The following is a 24,738-nucleotide window of genomic DNA, read 5'->3' on the forward strand; positions in this document are numbered from 1 at the left end:
CCTATGCATGCCTCAGTTTTCCTCTGTGCTTAGCATTGTTATCCAGTGTCGGCTCACATAGCTATTTGGGGTGAAATGAATGGATTAAAGGACTGGTTGAAACTGACCCATATAAATGGAGAACCTGGAAGACAATGGGGAATCCCAATGGCTAAGATGTTCACAAATAGCAACTAAACATCAAGAGGAAGGAGGTTTCTCTCCACCTCTTAGGAAAGCAGAACAAAGGGGAAAGGCGTCAGCTGGCTCGGATAAGAGTCACATCTGCTCTTTCTTTTGACTGACAAAAAACCAGAAGGGATTCCATGGCAACTTAGCTGGGTAGAACGCTGGTGGCCAGAACGGACTGTGTCTGAACCATTATTGCTCTATACGAACCTAAAGCACAAGGTAAGCAGTGTGTCAGAGGATTAATAAATCCTACTCTGTTTTGAAAAGGCTGGCTGGTGTCACTGCAAATACTTGCCGAGGTGCACCGGTCTCTCAAGGCTGCATGGCCTACCCTTAATGAGCAGTGGGATCCCTTGGGCATCTGGCATGCTGAAGGGGTTCCTTGGAGGGACTGTTTAAAAGCTGGGGCATAGCACAGATCCTGTAGATTTGTGATAACAGGATCATACAAATTCACTGAGAGGCAAACTGGGGCCCTTTTGAGTGTTTCTTCCTCCTCCAATTATATGTAGGGTGACCATATTTCTCAAAGTAAAAATGGGAGGGCCTGGGGCTGGCCCGGCCTGCCCCAACCCCCTCACAGGACTCACAAGAGCCACCCTCCCTGTGCCATCCGTGGCTGGGGCTGACCCACCAAGACCCGCGTCAGGTAGCAGCCACCACACTCCACTCTCCTGCTGGCAGTCAACGCTGCCTTCAGCTGACCTGCTCTCTGCTCTGCCTTACTGCTGGGACAATGCGCAGTTTTTGTGAAAAAGTAGGGACAGAGCTGAAAAAGGGGACTGTCCTGGCCAAAACAGGGATGTATGGTAACCCTAATGATATGTTACCATAGGAACATCATGTTCCACTCTGCATCATGAACAGACAGGAACACAGAGTGCACCCTTCAACTTCATGCAAGCCTGCTTTTATTTTTAAGAGGAGGAAGAGAAGAAAAATTGGAGATCGACTTACAGAGAAGGGAAATAGTATAGAAGTTTCAGAGGTTTCCCAGCACTCAATACTCTTATCATTCCTATCTGCGTGCAGGGTTACACTGACAAGATAACTCTTTGGGAGAGATGGGCGGCACTGAATTTGAATTCTGGCACGTTGCAGAGCAGGAAACAAACTATACCACATAGTTAATTCACGCTAAGGCTAACGCCTCTGCTGTGTGAAACAGTTCTGAGATAAGCCATCTGTTAATTCTGTTTGATACTGACTACTGAGCTTTTGATGAAATTACAAGTTTAGTTGATAGAATGAATAGCAACTTTGGTGATAATTTGCTTGATAAAGATAATAATGTTGATGTAATATAGTTATGCTTCTGTAAGGTCCTTGGTACTAAAACACATTTTGATTAAACTTGAATGATACAAAAACCAACATGGCTAAAACCTGACTGATAGGTCTCAAAACATAATTTCAAATCATCATTGAGCAAGTGTATTTCACTTGGGGTCTGACAGAAATCGGTTCTTGGCCCTACATTATTTAATATTTTTATTTGTGATCTGTGTGACAGCGTGCTAGCTAGGAAACCCTGAGCCAGCCCTCTGTCACACCAGCTCCAATCAGGAAAAGCGAATTGGAGTAAGCCCAGGCCTAAGGGGCAAATAGGGAACAGCTGCCAGCCTTGTTAGCTGGGGCTATATAAAAGCTGACAGGAAGGAAGTCAGGGGGAGAGGAAAGGGAGAAGCCAGAGAGCTAGAGGCCACTCTCCCCTTTTGGCTGCAAGCCTGATACTGTCTGTAGCTACAACGTGGTGGGAACTGGTACTGTAAATAAAGAGCATGGGTGATTGCACCAAAGCAGAGGTCTCTGGCTGGTTTGTGGGTGCAGAAGTGGCAGGAGATAGAGGGGTCCACGTGTGCCCTGTTACAATCTGGAAGAAGACATAAAATAATTACTGATCAAGTTTGCAAATGATACAAAGATTCAGGAAGTGGTAAATAAAGAGGACAGGTCACTGGTACAGAGTGATCTGGATCGCTTGGTAAGAGTTGCAAGCAAACAATATGTGGCCAAATGTAAAATCAACAAAGAATGTAGGATAGAGGACTTTATCATGGGAAGCAGAGTCTCGAAAAGGACTTAGAGATGATGGTGGATAATCAACTAGACATGCACTCTCAGTGTGACATTGTGGCTAAAAGAGCTAATGCAATCTTTGGACATATAAATGGGAATATTCAGTAGGAGTAAGGAGGTTACATTCTCTCAGTGTTGTCACTGGTGCAACCGTTAATGGAATACTGTGTTATGGCAGGGGTGGGCAAACTTTTCGGCCCAATGGCCACATTGGGGTGCGAAACTGTTTGGAGGGTTGGGTAGGGAAGGCTGTGCCCCCCAAACAGCCTGGCCCCCGCCCCCATTCGCTCCCTCCCACTGTCCCCCTCAGAACCCCCGACCCATCCAACCCCCCCTGCTTCTTGTCCCCAAACCGCCCCCCTGGGATCCCACCCCCTATCCAACCCCCCCTGCTCCCTGTCCCGTGACTGCCCTGACCTATCCACACCCCTGCCCCCTGACAGGCCCCCCAGGACTCTCATGCCCTATCCAACCCCCCCCTGTTCCCCAACCCCCCCCCCATCCTACCGCTCCCTGCTCCCAGTCCCCTGACTGCCCCCCGGGACCCCCTACCCAACCTTCTCACTGCCGCATGCGCGTGCCACCCCCTTACCATGCCACTCAGAGCGGCAGGAGCGTGCAGCCCCGCTGCCCGCGTGGCGGCATAGCTGCACAGGAGGGAGAACAGCAGGGGAGGGGCCGGGGGGCGAGCCTCCTGAGCCAGGAGCTCAGGGGCTGGGCAGGATGGTACCGCAGGCCAGATGTGGCCCATGGGCTGTAGTTTGCCCACCTCTGAATTATGGTATCCCACTTCAAGAAAGATGTTGAAAAACTGGAGAGGGTTCAGAGAAGAACCAGGAGAATGATTAAAGGATCAGAAAACATACCTTATAGCTAGACACTCAAGGAGCTCAATCTATCTAGCTTACCAAAGAGAAGGCTACAGAGTGATTTAATCACAGTCTGCAAGTACCTACATGGGGAATTGTAATTTAATAATAGAGGGCTCTTCAATTTAGCAGAGAAAGGTATAATATAATCCAATAGCTGGAAGCTGAAGCTAGACAAGTTCAGAATAGAAATAAGACACACATTTTTAACAGTAAGAGTCATTAACCCCACACTGGAACAATTTACCAAGGGTTGTGGATTCTCCATCACTTGAATTTTTTAAATCAAAATTGAATGTTTTTCTAAAAGATCTGCTCTAGCTATTGGATTTGAGGCAGGAATTAATTCAGGGAAGTCCTATGGACTGTGTTATACAAGGTCAGACTAGATGATCACAATGGTCCATGCTGGCCTTAAAATCACTAATCAATCTACAAATTCCAAGGGAAAGCCAGTATTGGTGTTTAGAAATATGGATTGCAGAAATACATATTCCTGATACAGGTCAGAAGACTTTATGACTTTCTTACGGATTTCAAAGAGGTATTGATTAAAAGCTCTCAGATTTGTCAAAAATTTCTGCAGGGTGATCAGAAAAGTAACCATTTTTTCCCCCCAGAATTATGATGTTCATTCTATATATTTGCCATGAATCGCTCTGCTTTTAAATTTACCTTGTATAATCCATAATTGTGTTCAGCCGATGCGCTATTGTTAGTACAGTGCAATCTTCAAACTGAGTTCTTATTGTCATCTGAATGAGATCATCCGTCTCGAGGTCGATAGCTGCAGTGGCTTCATCCAGCACTAGGATTCTTGTTTTGCGAAGAAGGGCTCTTGCCAAACAGACAAGCTGCCTTTGACCGACACTGAAAGCAAAGACACAAGGTTTTTCACACACAGGCTCTTTAATACGCACATTAGAGCTGGTTGCTGACCAGATAAAGTTATTAGAGAAATAATGTATTTGTCCAATATTATTCAACTATCTGTAGAGCTAATATAAAAAGCGAAAAATAAAATAAAATTCATCAGAGAAATAAACAGCATTATTCAACCAGCTCTAAAACATACATTTACTTACCAAATACCATACTACAAATAGTAATAAGCATCATTTCCTTCATGGCTCTGAATGACTATAGCTAGGAAAGGCTTGTTATGCAAAGGGCCAATAGTGGATTTGAAGAGGCGTATCATACTGTAGTTGCTATCCTACTGTATGTTCCCAGAGGCACTTTCATCAAGTCCAGCATTAGCAAAATAGCAGACAAGTCAGACTGGCAAAATTAAAATTTAGAGTTGTGAGGGTTTTTTTTTTTTTTTTTTTTTTCAGTGAATCAAGTGCTTATAAAAGGAGCTAGCATCTCTTACTTATCCAGGAAACAGGTATAGTAAGGTCAACACAAACTTTCCCCACATGCCCCACCAATGGGTCTCAACCTTACCCCAGAGACAATACCTTTGGGGTATATAAGGGAGTGGAGTCTCTACCACCCATTTAGTCACTGGCTGAAACAGTGCTTTGTCATGAGAAAATGGTGTAGCATTACAACATGTTTTATCTTTCCTGGTCGTATTTGTACCTTACAGAGTTCTCTTTTGTACATTTTAATTGAACGGAGCCTTGAAGATATGGTGCTGACTTAGAAAAGCATCCCTGTTCAGCCCATCCCGAGTCGGGGGCTCAATAGAACCTGGAGAAGAGAACTGATATTCCTTCTGACACCAAAACCCCCATGGTGTCTCAGGACATTCATTACCTCAGATTTTCTCCCCCTTCTGAGCATTCGTACTCCAGCGTAGCGGACTGACTGCTGACAAACTTCTTCAAGTGCGACAGCTCAAGAGCTTTCCATATTTCATCCTCGGAATATTTATTAAATGGATCCAAATTCATTCTCAGAGTTCCAGAAAAAAGAACGGGGTCCTGTATAAATAACCCATTTTCTTTAGACAAGAACTTTAAATGTTTTACATACACAAGTGATAACATTTCAGTTATCTGCTTTAGGATATCCCAGTTCATTAGCCGCGGCATTGTGGTAGCACCTACAGGCCTCAATATAGGATCAGGGCCCCTTTATGCTAGGCATGGAACAAACAACGAATTCGTACCCCAAAGGTCTTACAATCTACAATATGGTGAGGGACAATAGGTGGATAAAACTAACAGAGAGATGACAAGATAGCAGTGAAGAAGTTATGACTAGCATAAGCAGCTGTGGTCTTAGCACACTAAAACCTGATCCAAAGCCCATTGAAATCAATAGCTGTATTTTCATTGATTTCAGTAGGCATTGGACCACATCCCAAAGACCTAGCAAGCTTCAGTTTCAGCTCTAAAAGCATCTTAAATATAACCTGTTATGGATTTGGCCACAATAAGCCAAACATCAAAATGAGCCTCAACATTTGTGCTCTCATAGCAAAGGATATAGGTTAGCTTATTATTATCCTATCTGTGTGCCATAGAAACACTAAGATACATTGAAATACAAGGTCCCAGCTCAGCAACAACATATTCTAAATAGAGCAGGGTGAATTTTTTTCAGCTAACAGTTTATTTGCCAAAAAATGCCATTTTGGGATGTTCAGAACTGTTCATGAATTTGGGTGGAAGCTGGCAAATAGTTTCAGCTGGAAAAAAGAAATTATTTTTTTTAAAAAAGTCTAAATGTTTCATGTTGACATTTTAGAAATAAAATGTTCTGACATTTTCTTTTGAAATGTTTTGTTATGAAATTTAGCTACATTTAACTAAAAACAAGGCTCCCCCCACCTCCCGAAAAATTAAAAGGGTAAAAGACACCCAAAGATGAAGCAAAATGTTTAGTTTTTGGTCAAGTGGAACATTTTGTGCAACCTGAAATTTTTTTATTTGGTTTTGTTTTTCTTTCAGTGAGAAAAGCCACCAAAAAAAGGTCAATTTGAGTGGACCCGAAACAGGAGTTTTTTGTGGATTTGTCAGGTCGGCAACTGAACTGAAAATATCAATTATTTGCCCACCCCTAAACTGTAAGCTCTTTGGGGCAGGGACTGATGCTTATTATATATTTGTCCAGTGTCTTGTGCAACGGGGCCCTGACCTGCTTGCGGCCTTTAGAAATGACCACAATATAAATGTTAAATAATAATATTTTCATGCTCACAAACACTCCCCTTAGAAAAGGATATTGATTTTCAAAGGCTATAGCATGGCTCCATAGGCCTGATGAGGATTCCTTGAATGTCAGAACAATATTCATTTCCTAACAACAAGGCACAGCACCCATTTCACGTGGGTAACTTTATTCGTGGGAGCTGTGCCATTAATTGAGTCCAATAGCACTTCTTTTTTGAGTCAAGCAACTCATGCAAGAAAGTGTTTGGAGGGTGAGGCCCACACCCCAAACTGATCTTTCTGACACTTAAAGAGTTTAGGGCATGCCTTTGCAAGTAGGATATTTTCCCCTGCTATATTTTAGCCTGTAAAAATCCAATAAAACATTTAAACTATACAAAAAATAAGTCACCCCTAATAATTACACAGTGTTAATAGAATGTGTAAACTTTAAAACAATGTAGCTATTAGAAGGGTCAAATTAAATGGGACATAGTTCAGGCCACTAACTTACCCTTCCACTGTTCTTTCTGCTGAGCTTAAGAACCCCAATCATAGGGTGAGGTTAGAACTAGTTGCCTTGTTTACTTTTTGCGAAGTCCAATAGGGAACAGTTACCTACATTATGGTCCTTTTTCACAGCTTGATTAAATCCTTTACCTTGACTTTCAATTTACATCTGAAGCATCCTCAACTGGGAGTGTTATAAAACAGAGTCATGGAAAAACAACTTTGTTCTACCATAGATGTGTACACATATGTAATGATCAATTACTGATTTTGTGGATACATTATGTGGTAATTTGCTGTTTGCTAAGTTACTAGAATTCAGACCCTTTACCACAGGTGCCCATAGGAAGAATCGGTGAGTGTTCTGCACCCACGGGCAGCTCCCCGCTCACCTCCGCCTCCGCTCCTCCCCTGAGCGTGCTGCGTGCCCGCTTTTCCCCCCTAGCTCCCAGCGCTTGCGCTGCGAAACAGCTGTTTCGCGCGGCTGGGAGGAGGGGGAACACAGTGTGCTCCGGGAAGAGGCAGGGCCAGGGTGGAGTTGGGGCAGGGACTTTGGGGAACGGGTTGGAATGAGGGCAGGGCAGGGGCAGGGAAGGGGTGGAGTCGGGGCGGGGCTGGGGGGCGCGAGCACCCATGAGCGCCGGGGAAAAGTTGGCGCCTATGCCCTTTACTATGAGACATACAGAGAGGCACTGACTTACCTGAGGAATAATTGTTATCTTGGATCGTAAATTGTGAAGACCAATCTCCGAAATTCTCACCCCATCTATTTTAATTTCTCCCTTTGCAGCTTCCAAAATCCTAAAGAGGCAGAGGGTCATGGAGGACTTCCCAGCTCCAGTTCTTCCAACAATTCCAATCTAAAACACGCATGGGAGAATTAGGAACAGAGCACATTTATAAATGGGGTATTAGCTTTACTGAAGGAGCAATTATACAAGATCTGATGCTAAGAAGAGAGACTAGAACCTTACTGTGATCTTGCTTACTCCCTAATGGTCCTTATGTCAAATGTGTCTCAAATTATTCCCAGAATTTGAGCAATATCAACTATAAATAGGTACATAATGTATGAATTTGATGATGTCATTAGGCAAAATACATATTCTCACATCTAGAAGGTGGCTCCCATTCTGGATGCTTAGCTCAAGGGCTATTCTCCCTCTTTTTTAACCATAGCTTCCTAACTGGGGGAATCTCCCAGGAGAAACAAAATAGGGTTGTTGGGGAACATCATGCAAGGCCCAGCACTTTCAAATATACTCAGAAGGAGCAAAGCCCACAAGATAAAGCCTTTGCTGGATGCTTGGGTAAGAAGAACGGAGGCATTTGGGCCAACAGGATCACCTCCACCCATGCCAAGAGTTGTCAGACATCGAAACTGACTGGAATCTCTCTTTATTCAGGAATGGACTATCCCTCCTTCACTCAGCAGAGACAGCGGTGGTAGCAACTTCACAGGATGCTTCTAAGGCATTGTGAACACATCAGGCCAGATTATCAGTTGGTATAAATGGACATAGACCTCAATGGAGCTGTACCCATTTAGCCTAGCTGAGGATCCAGCCCATCCACTTTTGTTATTGCAAATCCCACGTGTACCATCAGCAACAGATTCACATATGATAAACGGCTGTACTCTACCTTTTCTCCACCTTTCACTCTGAGGCTGAGGCCTTTCAGCACCAGATCCAGGCCTTTCCTATATCTTACTGAGTAATCAACAAACTCCACCTCCCCCTGTGTTGGCCAGTCTTCCGGTGGCCTCTTGTTTTCAATTATCCAGGGAGCCTAAAGGAGAACAGTAGCTAGAAATTATTCCCTTAAGTTTTTAAAAGTTGCAGGCTGCGATTTAAAATATTAAACTTTTAGGGTTACTAAAATCTCACCAGGAGACTAATTCCCTTCTGTCTGCTTATTATTTGATATGGTGGAATAAGCAGCCAGAAAAACAGATTCCTTAAACGGAACTGTGCCATTTTACACCAGATGAGGATCTGGTCCATAATGCACTCTTGTGTATCTTGTCTGGCTTCCTCCTCTCTGCTACCATATCAAGTTCAAGCACCTTCTCTCGTCCTGTATACCCTAATCCTTACATTCCTCTGAACTACAACTAATCAAGTCCGAAACGTCGACAGAGCAGCCTATTTCCAGGCATAACCATTTATCTACCAAGCTGCACAACTATGTTTATGTCAGCGTGCTTTGAGAAAAGCTGGGAAACAATCGCATACTGCTTCAGCTGCTAGCACCGGGGGCAGAGGACTGAGGTGTGCTTCTGAATAAAAATGTGGGAGACAGGAGAACCGGCTAAGGTGGTTAAGAGAAGAACCTATATAGAGCCGGAGAATTGTGTTACAACCCTGCTCATGAGCAAAGTTAAAACCCATGGTTATGAACAATGTGTTAACAATATTATACGCAGACATGGACTGTGGGCCAAGTTTTCTGTTGATGAAAAACGTTCCACTGACTTCCATGGAGTTGCTCCCACTTACAACTGCAGAGAATTTGGGCTCATGTTTACCATCAACTATGTTACAACCTGTTAATAAAGACAGACAGTAAAACTGAGTAGTACAGACAAACCCAAACTAGTGTCTAGAACATCATATTTGTCTAGGTTACGCTATCAGGTTCTCAGAGTAGGGTCCTCCTCTGTCTAAGTGTTGAAAGAAACAAATGGAAATTATGGATTTCTGAGAATAAACATGTTAATTGTGAACAGTTCAGTAGCTGACCTCCGTCTCAGTTTCTGAATACTCTTTCACTCTCTCGACAGCCACAATGTTGGATTCTAGGTCCGAAGTCATCCGCACCATCCAATTCAGAGACATTGTCACCTGGACAATATAAAGAGTAAAATATTACCCCTTGAAGAACAGCAAAAGTATGCTTTATAAAAATGCTGTTTCTAATATCGGTCTGTTATATATTGTTTCTACAGCTACTTCTTGAACTACAATATACATAATTAACTTTATGTTAAGAATGATACAGACCACAGGGCAAGAAGTTTACAGAGAGGAATTATGGGACTTGGAAGACATGGGTTAAATTTCCACCTCTGCCATAGCCTTGCTCTGTGACCTTGGTTAAATCATTTCTTATGGTGGAATCTACAAAGTTACTTTCGTTCCCAACTTCTATTTAGGCTCCTAATTTCAACTGAAATCAACAGAATTTAGGAGGCTAAACAGAAGTTAGAAGCTTAAGTTGCTTCGTAGATTCTACCCTTGTCTCTCTGTCCCTCAGATCCCTATCCCTAACATGGGAATACTACTACTTCATTTCTCCCTCCTACTGTCTGTCTATGTATTTAGACTGCAAGCTTTTGCGGGCAGGGACTGTCCCTTACTGTGCATATGTATAATGCCTAGCACAATGGGGCCCCAATCTTAACTGGGAGCTCTAAGTGGTATCACAATGCAAGTAATAATTACAGTAAAGTATACTGATCTTGGCCAGTCTTCCACTGGAAGTGACCAGGATGGACTATGTTTTCAAGCAGTAGGAAACATAGTCCTACTATGATCACCATTTCACTTTGCCTTTGCCAGTTAAATCCGTAGAATTTTGAGGAGCCTTGTATGCGAACATCTAACCTACTGCAAATTCTCATGAGGTGTTCGGAATGGAGAGGTCTTGTAAACAACGATTATCGGCAGGTTCTTGAAGGCCTTTCCCTGACTGTTTTAGAATCTGGATTGTCCCTTTTTAAAGAAAAAAAGATTTGGTCTAATTTTTTTGGAAATCTTTGACTGATCCCCAGACGATGGAAACCAAGATGTCTCTCTCTTTGCCCCCCACCATCCTTTCTTTCCCTTCATTTTTTTGTTCATTTGTCTTTTTTTCTGCTCTCCTCTTATTTTCAAGAAAAACATTCGATGAAATATAAATTAAGAAACAAAAGATTACAAGGAATAAGTATTTATTGGGGAGTAAGGCTGGTGCAGTGGTCAGGTGTTAGCTTGGGGTCAGTTCTCTGCTCTACCACGGACTCCTTGTGTGACCTTAGGTGAGTCACTTTGCTTCTCTGTGCCTCAGTTTCCCATCTGTAAAACAGGGACAATAGCACTGCCCTGCCTTATGGGGCACTGTGAGGATAAATACATTAAAGACTATGCGGCACTCAGATACTACAGTAATAGGACCTACATAAGTACCTAAAATAGATAGAGACAAGCAGTAATTATTGGTGTGTATATATATATATATATATATATATATATATATATTCAGGGTGTTTGATCTAAATGGTACTGTCACAGCACCTAGAGCTGTAATTCCATCATATCCATGCTGGTGATTCAGTAAGTGGCCCCCTTTCTTCTGAATCAGTATTGAACCAGTGCTCCAGCAGTATTAGTTTGCAGATGAGGCCTAAAAGTCCTGACCACTCATGGTCACTATAGATCCTATAGCAAGAACAGTGAGGGTGGTGGTGACAGGGGATTAAAGAGGGGCAGAGGGGAACAATTAAATTGTCTTGAGTCAATAAGTCAGCCTCTGAGTCAGCAGTGTTCAGCCTGGAAAGACCTCCAGGGAGCCCCACACAAAAAAAGCGACCATTCAGCACGTGCACTGCACCTTCCACAACATTACAGATGCAGTGGGCTGTCCTGGATGCCTCAAGCAAGGTTGGGCTGGGCACAAGGAACCACACCACACCTGAAACTGTTAAGCTTGTCATTCCAGAGGCGGGTTCATCTGGTCTGGTGATAATGTGGGAGTTCCTGGTAGTGGCAGAGGCTTTTCTCTCCCATTCTGCTGCAGTGAGCTGATGATGTTATCAGCTGGATGGAGAACATGCAGTACTGCCCAGAGAGGTTTTCTGCTACATAGTCAGTGGTGGGGCACATCCGATATATCCCTGAACAGTGGCAGGTTTGGAATTTGCTGTATCTTGGTGATCAGATTGTTGGCTGCATTCTGACATCAGATATTAGGTGGAGGAATATTGACTAGGACTGGTAACAAGTTTTGTTGGCGTCAGTGTGCTTCTGATAACTCTTATGATATGATTAAGCTCCATGTCCACTAGGCTAGCATGGGCCGAGTTTATTCAAACTGGGACATGATATTTGCCAACTGAGTAGCAGAGAACAAGCCCCAAATTATGCAGTGTTTGCCTACTGACTTGCCAGGTGAACCCTAGCAGTTTGTTCAGGAGACAGCTTCTGCTCTCCATCTTTTTTTAAACTACATTTGTGAGGTGGTATTTGGAGGTCAGTGCATGATCTAGAGTGACCCTAGGTACAGTGGCTTTAGATTGATGTTAAGCTCAAGTTGGCTCGGACCATGGTGTACATGAAAACAAGTTGATACAGTTTTTGATGTGCTTGGTTTCAGTCTCCATTTCTTGCAATAGTCACCTGTGGCAGTCACATGACTGTTCAGGTTTTCTTCTACCTTTTGGAAGTCATGGACCTTTGAGGCCAAGCAGATACAGTCAGTGTCCTTGAGCTGCCCAGAGATGGTGTTCAGTAGGTCACCGGTGAATACATTAAATACAGTTGGTGCCAGCACTAAGCCTGGCAGGATTCTGCCTTTCTGGAATCTCCAGATGCTGATTTTGTGGCCCAGAGCCAGCTAAAAATGTCTGCCTCAGAGCCATCAGCTCAGTTGCCATGACAACTCATCCAGGAAGAACTCCTGACATCTTGTACAGCAGACCAGTGTGCCAGATGGTGTCATAAGTTGCTGTAAGATCAAAAAAGACAGTTCCAGTTTTCTTCTTCTCTTGAAAAGCACGTCGTGGATGAAGATGGACAACCAGTGCTGACTTATTTTCCTAAGATGTAGTAGTTCTTGTGATATCACTGTCAAAGCTGCATGCTTTTCCTATTTTCACTGATTTCAGTGCTTTTCTATTTCTTCCCTCGAGACTGCCTGGAGTTTTCATCTTGGGTTTGAGCTGTGGAGATTGCCTGTATTGATGCCACTCTTTTTTGATTTACCCTTCGAATATTTTGTCTTTGGTTTGTTTTAGTGATGTTGGTCAGATGTATGGCAACATTGTTTGGAGAGACCTTCTACTGCCATCTATCTGGTGGGTTTTATGCCTGCTCCTCCCCTCCCATCACTCCAGCATCCTTCCATCTATGACGGAAACTTTAATAACCACCATACCAGATGGACCTACAGAGAATCTCATTAAAGTGAAATAGACCTTGCAAATTGGGCCTCCCGCAACAAGTTACACCTTCTTCATGACCTTAAGCAACCAGCAACTTTTCACTCTGCCCGCTGGAACCAGGGCTACTCCACATATCTCAGTTGGGTCGCTTCTGCTGGGCCTGCCCTCTACCAGCCACCTGCAGGGTCCTTGAAAATTTCATCCACAGCCAGCATTCTCATCCAAATGAGGCTTATCATACCTATAGTGACCACTTGCCCAAGGCTACAGTGGAACTACAGAAAGGCAAACAGGGACAATTACACTAAGCTCATTGATCAATATGTCATTTGTATCCCGCATAATATTTCAATAGATCAAACATACTCAAGAAATAGCAAAGCAAATCTTTAAGGCCGCCACCAAATCCATCACATGTGGCTGTCAAAAAACCTTTACACCATGTCTGGACAAGGAATGTGCAAGTCTCCTTAAACAGTACCAAAATAATAATAATAAAAAAAAATCTAGTGATCCAGAAATAGCCTACCCCCCGAAAGGGCCTGAATGCAGCCTGACGAGCACGCTGGGAAAACGCAGTCTCGGAAATAGGCATGTAAAGACCTAGGAGGAGATCCTGGATACTCACTAGGAAGTTTGGGAAGTACAGTATATCCTGCCTACCTAACTCCCTATGGATCGTCATCGGAATAAGATAATTTTCTTCCCTTCCTGTCTTAAACCATTGTGCAATGTTGCTGTGGGCTATTAAAGGACAACTGTGATCCATCTTAAAGGTGACCATATTTCACTGGTGGGGGAAGCAAGTCCTATATACTGTATGCATTTGTGTAGCACGTGGCCATGATTTAAGTACTATATATGTGTATGTAAGCTATTACTATTATAACCCTGAACAGCACTACTCACCTATTAACTCCGGCTTTTAGGAGTGCTTATTTAACCTCCGTCATATAATAGTGCCCTGTATGAGTTAATATTTAGCAACGTCCCGCAGCAACGTTATACACACCTGTAATGCGTAGGATACCGACAGTCCTACCAGGCCAGCATTCAGGCTGTTTTTACCTAACACAGCAAAGAGGGCAGCAAACAGGACAACACAGTTTCCTATTAATTCAATTCGAATGCCCAGCCACCTGTTAAATAAGCAAACAGAAGGGTAAATGATCACTTGAAGGATTATGGAAATATATGCTCACTTCAGCAAGGATGACATACCACTCTGTGCTGGTTTTACCTGTTGGAAACAATGCTAGGAAAATAACACTTCTGATTTTCATCTACTTTCAAGTCACTCAGGTGTACAAAGGAATTTTCTCTCCCGTAGGCTCGGATGACACTGGCCCCTGTGATTGTTTCCGAAAAATGGGAATATATGGGGGATCTACTGACAGATTCCAGGCGCTTTAACTGGCGAGAGGTAGCCACATAGAACCGCTGCCATAGTTAAACACAAACACACAAAAGAAATATTAGTAATTTATGCGAATGAATAAAATTATACCTGAAATAGTCCAGACGTTAACACTAACGGTAAAGAACAACAGTGATTAACCACGGCTACTTAAATAATAGTGACAAGGCCACTCTCTAAAGGTTTTCCATTGGCTTCAGTGGCCTTTGGATCAGGCCCCAGTTGTATCCACATGCAATCAAGGAAAATGGCATCTCACTGCCAAAAAGTTGTGAACCTACCAAAAAATTCAGAATTGTACCCACAGATACAGCATACAATGGCAATGCAGGCCTGCCCCAATGCCCACTTAATGTGACTTTAGCATGACTTAGAGGCCCTGCATGTAGGAGTCAGAAGGGAATTATGACCCTCCATGACCCATTCATACATCCTAAGGCCAGATGGGACCTTTGTGATCATCTAGCCTGACCTCCTGTATAACACAGGCCAGAGAATTTCACCTAGTCTCCCCTGTAACAAAGTCCAATCATTTGTACGCAGTATTGCTGTGGCCATGTTGGTCCCAGGTTATTAGAGAGAAGGTGGGGAGGTAATATTTGGTATTGGACCACGTTCTGTGGGTGAAAGAGACAAGCTTTCAAGCTTACCCAGAGCTTTTCTTCAATCATTTTTGTTAGACTAAATCATATCTTTCAGAAATGCATCCAGTCCTGATTTGAAGACATCAAAAGAAGCAAAACCCAGCACCTGCCTCGACAGTTCATTGCAGTGGTTAATCAGTCACACAGTTAAAAATTTGTGCCTTATTTCTAACTTGAATTTGTCTTGTTTCAAATTCCAGCCATTGGTTCTTCTTATGCCTTTTTCCACTAGATTAGCCCTTTAATGCCTGGTATTTTCTCCCCATGAAGGTACTTACAACACCATAATCAAGTCACCTCCTGATCTTTTTTATAAGCTAACCAAAAGATTTAAAAAGACGAGTCTCCTACCACTGCCCAGGGGAGGCCATTACCAGTAATATCAGTGCAGAGATAATATGTTCCAAGCTCCTAAATTAAGTGCTCTAAACTAAAAAGAGTAGGAACAGAACCATAATGATCATCAGGTTGGCAGTCAGACATAGTTACCTGTACAAAGAAATATACAATTGCTAGAGGTATTATAACCACAGCGAAGAGCGGAGTGCTCGATATGATTACAATCATAGTTGACATAGAGGTGAAGAAGGTTCCTAGGAACATCAGGATAGTGGGTGGTATCACTTCATCAATCACATATATGTCCTTAGAGAAGCGGTTGATGATTCGGCCTGTGGGAGTTGTGTCGAAGAAAGACTGTGGGGTGTGAAACTTGTTCTCCAGCAGTGCAGCATGGAGTGTTCGAGCGGCATTGATGCCACCCATTGCCAGGGTGAAGGAAGAGATCAGCACTAGCAGGCCTGTTAAACAAAGAAGAAATTTGCAGAGGTTTGTGAATACGCCATTCGCAAGATGCAGCTTTTGACTTTTACTGATCCAGCAGCTTTTATTGTGCCAGCAGACTTTCCTCGTCACTACATCAGGGCCCTGTAGTCTTCAAGTACATTCTGGGTGATTTAACCATTGACTTCAGTGAGATTACTTACAGGATCCAGACAGCCAACCCTTATTGTCTATAAATATAGTTTCCCTCGCCCTTTTACAAGTCCTCCACACAGTGCGCCTCAATCCTGACCTCTGCATCAACTCTACCATCCAGGAATTCACACCTTCCTGTACTTCTCAGCCTCTTTCCCTTCTCCCCTCCTTCTCAGTTTCCATCATTCTCCAGCCTTCTAATCCTTCCTTCACTTCCACTATGCCCTTGCTCAGGTTACAGAGTTTATGAAGCTCAGAGCCCCCCGTGGCTATTGTTATGCTTTTCCCAGTATTCTCCTCTTTGCTCGGCGAGGGTGCAGCTAAATATTTTAACTGTATTAACTGGAGAAACGCTCTTACCTTGCAAGAGTCCCAAAGCAGCATATACTCCGACTCGCATGCTTGTATTATGCTGAGTGCCATTTATGACAGGTTCATTGGTCCAGTCACTGAGCCATACATTGGCCCCAATCGCAGCAGCATTCTGACAGCCATACAGGAAGCATATAACTAAAGAAGTCACAAGGCCAACAGCCTTCATGTACTGCCAGAACACTGTCAGCTTTACCTGTAAGTTTGTAAAGCACAATATATTTACAAAGTACATTCAGTTGCTGTCTGGAGTTCACAGAAATAGCAAGAGTGACCAGAGAGGAAATTTCTCCAGTAGATGGCCTAGTAAACTGGAAATTGCCAAAAATACTAACATATTGTAGTGCAGGGAGTGCAATTTATCTGACTGAGCTCAACATCCAGGTCGCTGCTTTAAAACAGGTAGTTCTGTTGCATCTCTACTGAGAGTCAATGGTGATTGCTGTGAAATATTCAGATCTCTTTTCTCTTTTCCAACTAACTGTATTTTATTACAATGTTTAAAGATATAGGGTGAAAGGTAGCAGAGCAGAGCTAGGACTATAGAAGGCAAAGGTCAAGATTATCAGGAGTGAGTAGTGATTTGGGGTGATTTACAGAAAGTGCTGAGCACCCCTTGAAAAAATCTTTACCACATCTCAGGTTGGGCACCCAACATTCCTGAGTCACTTTTGAAAGTCTTGGCCAAAAGCTGGGGGGGAGCGGAGGGGGAGGGGGGAAATCACACAAAAGCACTTGAACAAAAGAAACTTGTGAAGCAAAGTAACAGGGTAAAAGTTCTATCTCCAAGTTAACAACTCTGGCTCAAAAAGTCATTACTGTGGTAAGGGACAGAGGGGCCCCAATGAAATCTCAAAGAATATAAGGGGAGATTATTAGATACACAAATCCCATTGATTTAGGTGCTTTTCAAAAGCTCACAAAGACAAATCGACACCACCAACAAATAACGCTTAACCAACAGCTCCCCTGATGTCTGTGACACTGAGCATCTACAGCATTTAACATGTAGAAAATACTTACACTGTTGCTCAGTTGTGTGACATTCTAAGAGCCTTCTTTGGTGACACAAACTCCCTGGTTATTTTCATTATATTTTCTTTCTTTCCTGTGCTCAGTCTTCTCAATCCCGTCCACCCCCAATTTAACCTGTCATCCTTCAATATATCATAGTTCCCAATCCAATGTGGCAAACAGGCTGCAATACATACTTGTCTCAACATTTGTGTGAAACAAAAATCTCTCTCAAATGGTAACCAAAGCTAAAATTTAAATTAAAATAAACATGTATTCACATGGCATGAAGTTGGCCCATAGAATTTGCTACTGCAGGTGGTGAGAATCAAATCCTACAGCTGGATTTAAAAAGGGATTTGATCACTTTGAAACAAACAACATTTAGAGCTAAGCCGAGTGAAGATGGAGTGATCAAACATCATGCTTCAGGGCATAAGATGCTCACAGCAGGACCAGGAAGAAATTCTCTCCCCTAAATATATAGCACAGGCCAGGTGCAGAAGTTGCTGGAAGGACCCTAGATTTAAAGAAGCAACAGCCTACTCCAGTAGGACAAATGCAATAGTCTTTTTGGCTTCTGCAATGCCAATGTCTCTATATGTTAAATTAAACATTTAATAGAATAGCTTTTTATATATGTAATAAAAAGTGACCTTTTATAGTTGGAGAAAAATAAGGGAAAAAAAAAAAACAACAGCCCCCTACCGTTCCTGTTTCAGAGGTTTCTGCCTGAATGAGCTTGTCAGTGAGAATTTTTTGTGGCGGAGACAGCTCTGCAGACTTCTTTTCACACACTCTTTTCCTCGTGGACATTTTCTTGGGACATTCTCCCTCTGACGAGATCACACTAATTTGCCTAGTTGAAACAATGGATTTATTAGTGGAGCGGAGGCATAGCATAGCAGTTCAAACACAGGACTGGGGCACAGCTCCCAGCTCTGCCCGACTCCCTCTGAGACTTGTGGGCAAGTCACAGGTGTATACATGGGTGGCCGAAGGTCAGACACACAAATCCATCGCTAGACACCTACTTACGTGGTCTGATTTTCAGAGACGTTGAGAAGACAATTCCTATCGAAGTCGATGGAAGTTGCAAGTGCTCAGCACATCTGAAAATCAGGTGGCATATTTAGGGGCCTAATTTGAAGGCCAGCATTTTGAAACTCGGGTGCCTAATCTCACTCTTCTTCTGTTTCCACACACGTAAAATGGAGCTAACAAGGCTCACAGCACCCATAGTACCTCCCAGGGGTGTTGCCAGGCTCCATCCATTAATGCTTTTATAGAGTTCCGAGATACTCAGATGAAAGGTGCTACTGCAAAGGCATATTATTAATCTAATCAGCAGCAGATCGAAGCTGTGTGTGTGCAAATATTCATGGCGGCACTGTCTGAAAACTACAAAATTGCTCATATTAATACACTTCTCATGAAGGGGTTCATAGGAGTACAGGTTTTGTCCCCTGTGCTATGTGTTATAATTTAAATTAAAAGGATGCAGGAGGCTTTAATACAAAGAGGAAACTAAAGTCTATGTTGAAAGATGCAGAGTACAGTGGGGTCAGACTGGAGAGCAACATTAATTAGCTGCTTGTGTTAAAGACGGGCTCCTTAAAACGTGCTTCAGCTCAGCTGAGGGCTTTATTCACAAGGGGACATCAGGCCTACCTAAGGAACTGCTTGCGGACCTCGTTTGTCACAGGCTCATTATCTGCCAGATCAGTGTGGTTGCTGAGTGTATCTTCAGCGAGCAAGACCTCTTCATCCTCCAGCACTGCAATAGAAGATTGTATTGTAGCTTTCTGCTGAGGGCAGCTTATAGGAAACTGGTGTCAAAATCCAGAGGCAAATATGCTAGCTGAAGGATAAGCGTTATGAAGCTGACAGTGGCTTCAGAAGTCTGTTTGACACTGCAGTGCTGCGTAACTGCAGGGAGCTAGTGCGTTTGGTAACTTTTGCAATTCTGGAGAAAAGTGTGATCCGAACACAGAACTAGCAGCAAGGAGCTCCTGATTTCTAAAGCTAATTCTGACACCAGCTCCGTCTGCAACTTGGCTGATTCACATCCCCTCTATGCCTCTCTCTCTCTCTCCCCACAACGCTCCCATCTCACAGAGCTGTTGTGAAGATTAATGTGGGTAAAGCACTTTGGAACCTATGTGCTGTAAGAGCTAAGTCGCAGTGGTATTGTAATTAGTTTTAACCAAACTCATGAGCAGAACCTGCCCTGATGTCCCATTATCTTGGGATGAAGGACTGAGAGTCTAGGAAGCTGCTATAAATTATTGCTAGAAGGTTGTGTACAGCCTCTGGCATCTTGTTTGTCAGGACATACACTTCTGCTGCCAAACATTATGGGAAAACAGCCATACATACGAAACATTTGCCAAAATGCGTTCATCTTCCACCATCTAATCAGGGACAAATTAGGCCTAGAAGAAATCCTAATTAAAATGACATTTGTGTCATGCTATGTAACAGAAATACTGTGCTCTGGGTACCCCTTTGGAAAAATAGAGTCCAAAGGGCACTATGTTTTCCCACTGATCCTGTCTTTGCCAACTGTAAAAAGGATTTCTCTGTATTAAAAACACGGAGGAAAAGTAATTTCTTACATTATCTTAGAATACAAGTACTTAGCCTCAGGCAGATTGGGTAAGTCCTTTTGCAAGAGGAAAGAAATAGGTTTGCTTACTTAAACGTCAGTATTACCAACTTGCATCCAATACACAGGATGGGTTAATTTACACCATGACAGCTTAGTAAGCATAAAAAAAACTCCTCATGGTACATAACATTTTCATTACTAGCAAGAAAAATAAAGGAATCTAAGGCTGGATTATTACATTTCCCTACAGGCATGTATCGCAGGAGCAGGTAACATTTATATGTAGGGAAATTCATGACCTGATTGATACAAAAGCTATGATTTAAGATGAATAAGAACTGCTGTACTTGTTAGCTCATCCTCTTCTATGTCTTCATCAGGTGCATAATTTCGAAGAAATTCTGCAAAAGCCCCATTTTGCTTCAAAAGCTCTTGGTAGGATCCCATTTCAGAGATTTTGCCATCCACAAGGACCACAATATGGTCCACCTGAGGCAGAAAGGTGATGCCATGGGTCACTAGCATTCGGGTCTGTATGGGAGAATGAAACAAGTCAGTGCTACCAAGCCACCTCTGGGGTGGAACGCTGCAGCTGTTTAACAACATGCAGCCAATCACTATATAACATTTTTAGGATAAAGAATGAATATCAGATATGGTTGAAATATCAGGAGGAATTTAGACAGAACGTAATGGAATTTGGCTAAGACACTAGGTGTAAAACCCTGACTCTTGTGAAGAGAATTAAGAAGTATTTACTGGCGACAGGACCTTGGCTTTAAAAGAGGTAGCAGCCCACTAACACCACAGTGGGAAACTAGCTCAGTGCGGACTCAGTGGCGAATGACAATTGCTGAATCATCAGGACTGCTTCCTGTAAGACTGTTTTTCTTGTGGTCTCTCCTCTGAGCTCTGACATAACGTGATGCTGCATAGGAGATCTGACAAGACCCTGAATCAGCAACCTTTAGGCAACAGAGCTCTGTAGACACGCTAAGTGGTGCAGAACATTCCCCGCCTCCCACCCCGGGCTGCCCCAGGACAGTGACCAGCAACACTAAGGACAGTACTGCTCTAAATTCCTCCATATATTTTGTTTTCAGCAGTGTCAGGTGTCAGTTTCCAGGGGAGAGCAAGTTTCCACAGGACTTGAAGAAACACTATCCAAGCTTAAGAGCTTTTCACATCCCCACCCTTGGGCATGTCAAAACAGTAGCTCTCAACTGAGAATCTGGCAATGGGCACCTTTTCCAAAAGTACAATGAAATGAAGAAATCAGGGAGCTATTCAGAACTCAACTCCCAGTGTTAAAATAGCAGGCCAGTTCATCCCCCTGATAGTTCTGGGGTGGGGGGGAAGAGAGAGAGAGAGAGAGAGAGTGTGTGTGTGTGTGTGTATAAAAAAGAGAATCCAAGCACAGGCATACTTTTCCTTTAAGTGCCCCTTCTGGTCCAATAACATTGTCAAAGATGTGCTTAGCAACGTGGGAATCCACAGCTGAAAGAGGGTCATCTAACAGGTACACATCGGCGTCACTAAACACAGCGCGAGCAAGGCTGACTCTCTGCCTTTGGCCACCCGAGAGGTTGATGCCCTGCAAGGTGGAAGGAGAAGACAAAATACATCACCTACAACACAATTTAATCCAAGCAATAGCAGGGATATCCTTACAGTTCACAGGCACTCAGATGCTATGGTAATGGGCACAGTAGAAGGGGCCTGAATAGAATAGCACAGGTAGAGTTGAAGTGGGAAATGGAACTCTAAGAAAGCTGTGTGAGCATGCACTGCTGTCGGAATGGAAAGAATTTGGCAACTTACAAATGGAAAATTCTTTGTAGCAACTTACAAGAGCCCTGGAACCAAATGAATTCTTAAATGGGGCTGCTAAAAACCAAAACCAAAACCTGCCAAACAAGACACAAAACACAAATTCAAAGCAAGATGCAGCTGAAACGGCAACGTTTTGCCACATTGTTCCTGCTTTCCATGTGATTCACTATATCCACTCACGTTCGCGCAACACTGCCCACGCTGGCATGAAACCTGTGAGCCTCCGCAAAACCATCTTTAGTTTGGGAAACAGTTGTGTAACAAGCTGATTTCTATTTTGAATAGAGTTAGGAGAGGATCCTCTGCCATGCTTGGTGTGAGTTGTATCACATTCCCTTCATGTGAAGAAGCCTGGATTCTGAAACTGCCATGGACAGAATTCCTTATCACACTCAGAACTTGATTGGGAGTGGAGGACGCGCCGTCTCTCACAAGATCAGGTCTATGATCCCCAGTCAGCAAAGCACTTCCACACACACTTAAAGTTAAGCTCATACTTAAGAGCTTTGTTTAATAGGATGGACTTAAACATAAGTTTAAAGTCAAGCAGCTGCTTAAAAGCTTTGCTGGATCAGGGTCTAAATATAAAGCATTATTTCTATTGCACAGACAGAGCAGCCATCATCATGCATGTTTGCTGTTAAGGGCCCTACCTTCTCTCCTATCTCAGTATGATCTCCCCCTGGAAGTACTTCAAGGTCAGTTTTTAAGGCACAGGCCTCCAGGACATTTTGGTACTTCTGTTCATTATGTTGTTGGCCAAACAAAATATTATCTTTCAGGGTGGCATTCTGAATCCAAGCTTGCTGCGGAACATAAGCAACAGATCCCTAAAATGAAAAAAACAAACCTCTGTGATTTACTATTCATTGTGGAATTGATTTACCTGTAATGAGCTGTGATTTACAATTACAGAGCTAATTCAAATCTATATGTAATATGCACATACACAGTCACACACTACAGTACATATGAATTGTACATACACATGCACTAATTGCTGACGTACAGTAGAAATCTCAGGAAAAACCACTACAGTTGATTAAATTGAACAGTTATGAGCAAAACCCAAACAAGCATGCAGAGAAGTTGGTAAAATTACAGACAGCCCTGAATTCTCTGTCCAGGCGGACATACACTAATACACTATGTGCATGTATACAATATGCTAGGTGTGTTAATATATTATTTTGAAGCACCATCGTAACTAGAACCCACCTTCACTGCCACTTGTCCTTCTAGCTTTTCCATTTCACCAAGAAGAGCTGATACCAGTGAAGACTTCCCACAGCCAACATGGCCAACAACAGCAACCAAAGAACCACTGGGGACCAACAAATTTATACTGTGGAGGAAACAGGCTGAAAATTAATTAAACGTTCATTTACTAAAGACATTACTGCTCCTTTTGTCAGGTCTGATGTACGCACTGACAATCCCCCTACCTCAGTAAATGCACATAAAATGATACAGTAAATGTAGCTGGGTTGTTGGTTCCCCCTCCCCCGATTTCTTTTTAAGCATGCTTATTATAATTATTATTTTTACTGTGGTAGCACACAGGAGCCCCTGTTATGATTCAGGACAATTTCCTCATTACCCTTGCAGTATGTGTAACCCACATGCCTCCTGGATGTGGTGTTCTGTCCCATCTAGTGGCACCGAGATCACTTAGAGAGATTAATGAGTTTGCTCTACAGTCAGTTGGCTTTTAGCTCTTGCAGTAGAGGCTCATGCACTAAGCTCCAGAGATTCCAGGTTCGATCCCGCCCGCTGACGATTGGGGTCTGTCAGCATTACATATGCACTGAATTCATTGAGAGTATCAGGAGAGCTGGTAGCAATGCCTATAGATAAGACTGACCTATACTTTCCATTATAAGACCCTGTTTTCAAATTATATCAGTTTATTGGGTTACAAAGGGTTAATAACCTTTTTGGAAGGACTCAGCTGATTTCAGGGCCTTTCTCAGCAAGAACACCTGTCTGGAAATGTTGAGGCATTAAGTGCCTTGTTTAAAGACATTTAAGCTATTTAACAAAAATATTTATAGTGCTAGTAAATAGAATGGACAATGACATGACAGGGGAAAGCAAAACGCTTACAAATATAATTTTCTTTTTTTTTTTAAATGGTCTAAAGTCTTGACTCAGGCCCTAATCCTCCAGCAGATCTGTATGATCGGACCCCTCTACCTTTACATAGCCCCTCTGAAGTCAAAGCCAGCCCCATATGCACAGAACTAGATGGAGGATTGGGACCAGAGCCATTCCTCAGACTCCTTTCATTACCTACAGGAGTTTTTCATATGTAGCCAGGCTTTCAAAAAAGCATTCAAAGCAGGATTGACCACCAAAATTCAAAACCTTTCCTCACTATCTTCCATATCCAGTAGCATATTCCCCTCACCAGCATTTTAAGGGACAGTAATTTTGGTGGCTAATAATTCTAGTTACAGCTGCATGGATCTTTCAGAATGAAACCCCAGAAGAAGGAAGTTCCCCTGGTTTCAGATTTTGTTACAAAACACAGGCTGGCTCAGTTGAGCTTTTTGCAAAACCTGAGCTTTTCAAGCAGGTCTGAGCCACGCCAAAGTTTCTCCTTAAGCATTTATAACATGTTCAGCACACTGTAGCATGAGTGCCTTTGATTTTGACCTGAAACTAGGCAAAATGTGCAACTTTTTAGCCACAATTAGGTTTGACTTTGTTCAAGCAGGGAGTGAAACCAAAACTGGGAGGCTGGGGGAGAAAGCTGCAACGAGATTCTCAAAAAGACCTGAGATATCACGGTGATGGGTCTGACACAAAATCCTTAACAGAACAGAAAAAGTGTTCTCATGTCCATGAACTTAAGTCTTTACGTCCCAACATGTACATCCCAACTCTCTTAAGAGCACTACCAGCAGCCCATCAGATAATCTGATTTGCCTAGTCAACAGATTGGGCCAGTAAATATGTATTATCTATATTAGAAATTAATTTACTCCATCT

The 24,738-nt window shown here is 42.9% G+C and overlaps 1 protein-coding gene across 5 annotated transcripts in view; it reads right to left on the bottom strand.

The window, feature by feature from the left end:
- Window positions 1–24,738, bottom strand: part of ABCC3 (ATP binding cassette subfamily C member 3) — a 76,652-nt gene that overhangs the window by 1,018 nt on the left and 50,896 nt on the right. For 2 of the 5 annotated variants that reach the window (XM_073311343.1, XM_073311345.1), the window contains exons 16-30: window positions 22,963–23,089; window positions 22,398–22,574; window positions 21,338–21,505; window positions 20,259–20,442; window positions 18,972–19,077; window positions 18,009–18,159; window positions 16,275–16,482; window positions 15,426–15,736; window positions 14,116–14,315; window positions 13,888–14,014; window positions 9,478–9,579; window positions 8,378–8,524; window positions 7,435–7,593; window positions 4,884–5,050; window positions 3,795–3,989 (exon numbers count right to left, since the gene is read on the bottom strand). In XM_073311343.1, coding sequence (XP_073167444.1) covers window positions 3,795–3,989; window positions 4,884–5,050; window positions 7,435–7,593; window positions 8,378–8,524; window positions 9,478–9,579; window positions 13,888–14,014; window positions 14,116–14,315; window positions 15,426–15,736; window positions 16,275–16,482; window positions 18,009–18,159; window positions 18,972–19,077; window positions 20,259–20,442; window positions 21,338–21,505; window positions 22,398–22,574; window positions 22,963–23,089 — 2,529 coding nt within the window. Of the gene's footprint in view, window positions 1–3,794; window positions 3,990–4,883; window positions 5,051–7,434; window positions 7,594–8,377; window positions 8,525–9,477; window positions 9,580–13,887; window positions 14,015–14,115; window positions 14,316–15,425; window positions 15,737–16,274; window positions 16,483–18,008; window positions 18,160–18,971; window positions 19,078–20,258; window positions 20,443–21,337; window positions 21,506–22,397; window positions 22,575–22,962; window positions 23,090–24,738 lie in introns of those variants that run through there. The other 3 variants (XM_073311347.1, XM_073311348.1, XM_073311346.1) reach the window with 2 other exon arrangements.

Source organism: Lepidochelys kempii, chromosome 14 (assembly GCF_965140265.1).
Source record: "Lepidochelys kempii isolate rLepKem1 chromosome 14, rLepKem1.hap2, whole genome shotgun sequence".
Classification (NCBI taxonomy): domain Eukaryota; kingdom Metazoa; phylum Chordata; order Testudines; family Cheloniidae; genus Lepidochelys; species Lepidochelys kempii.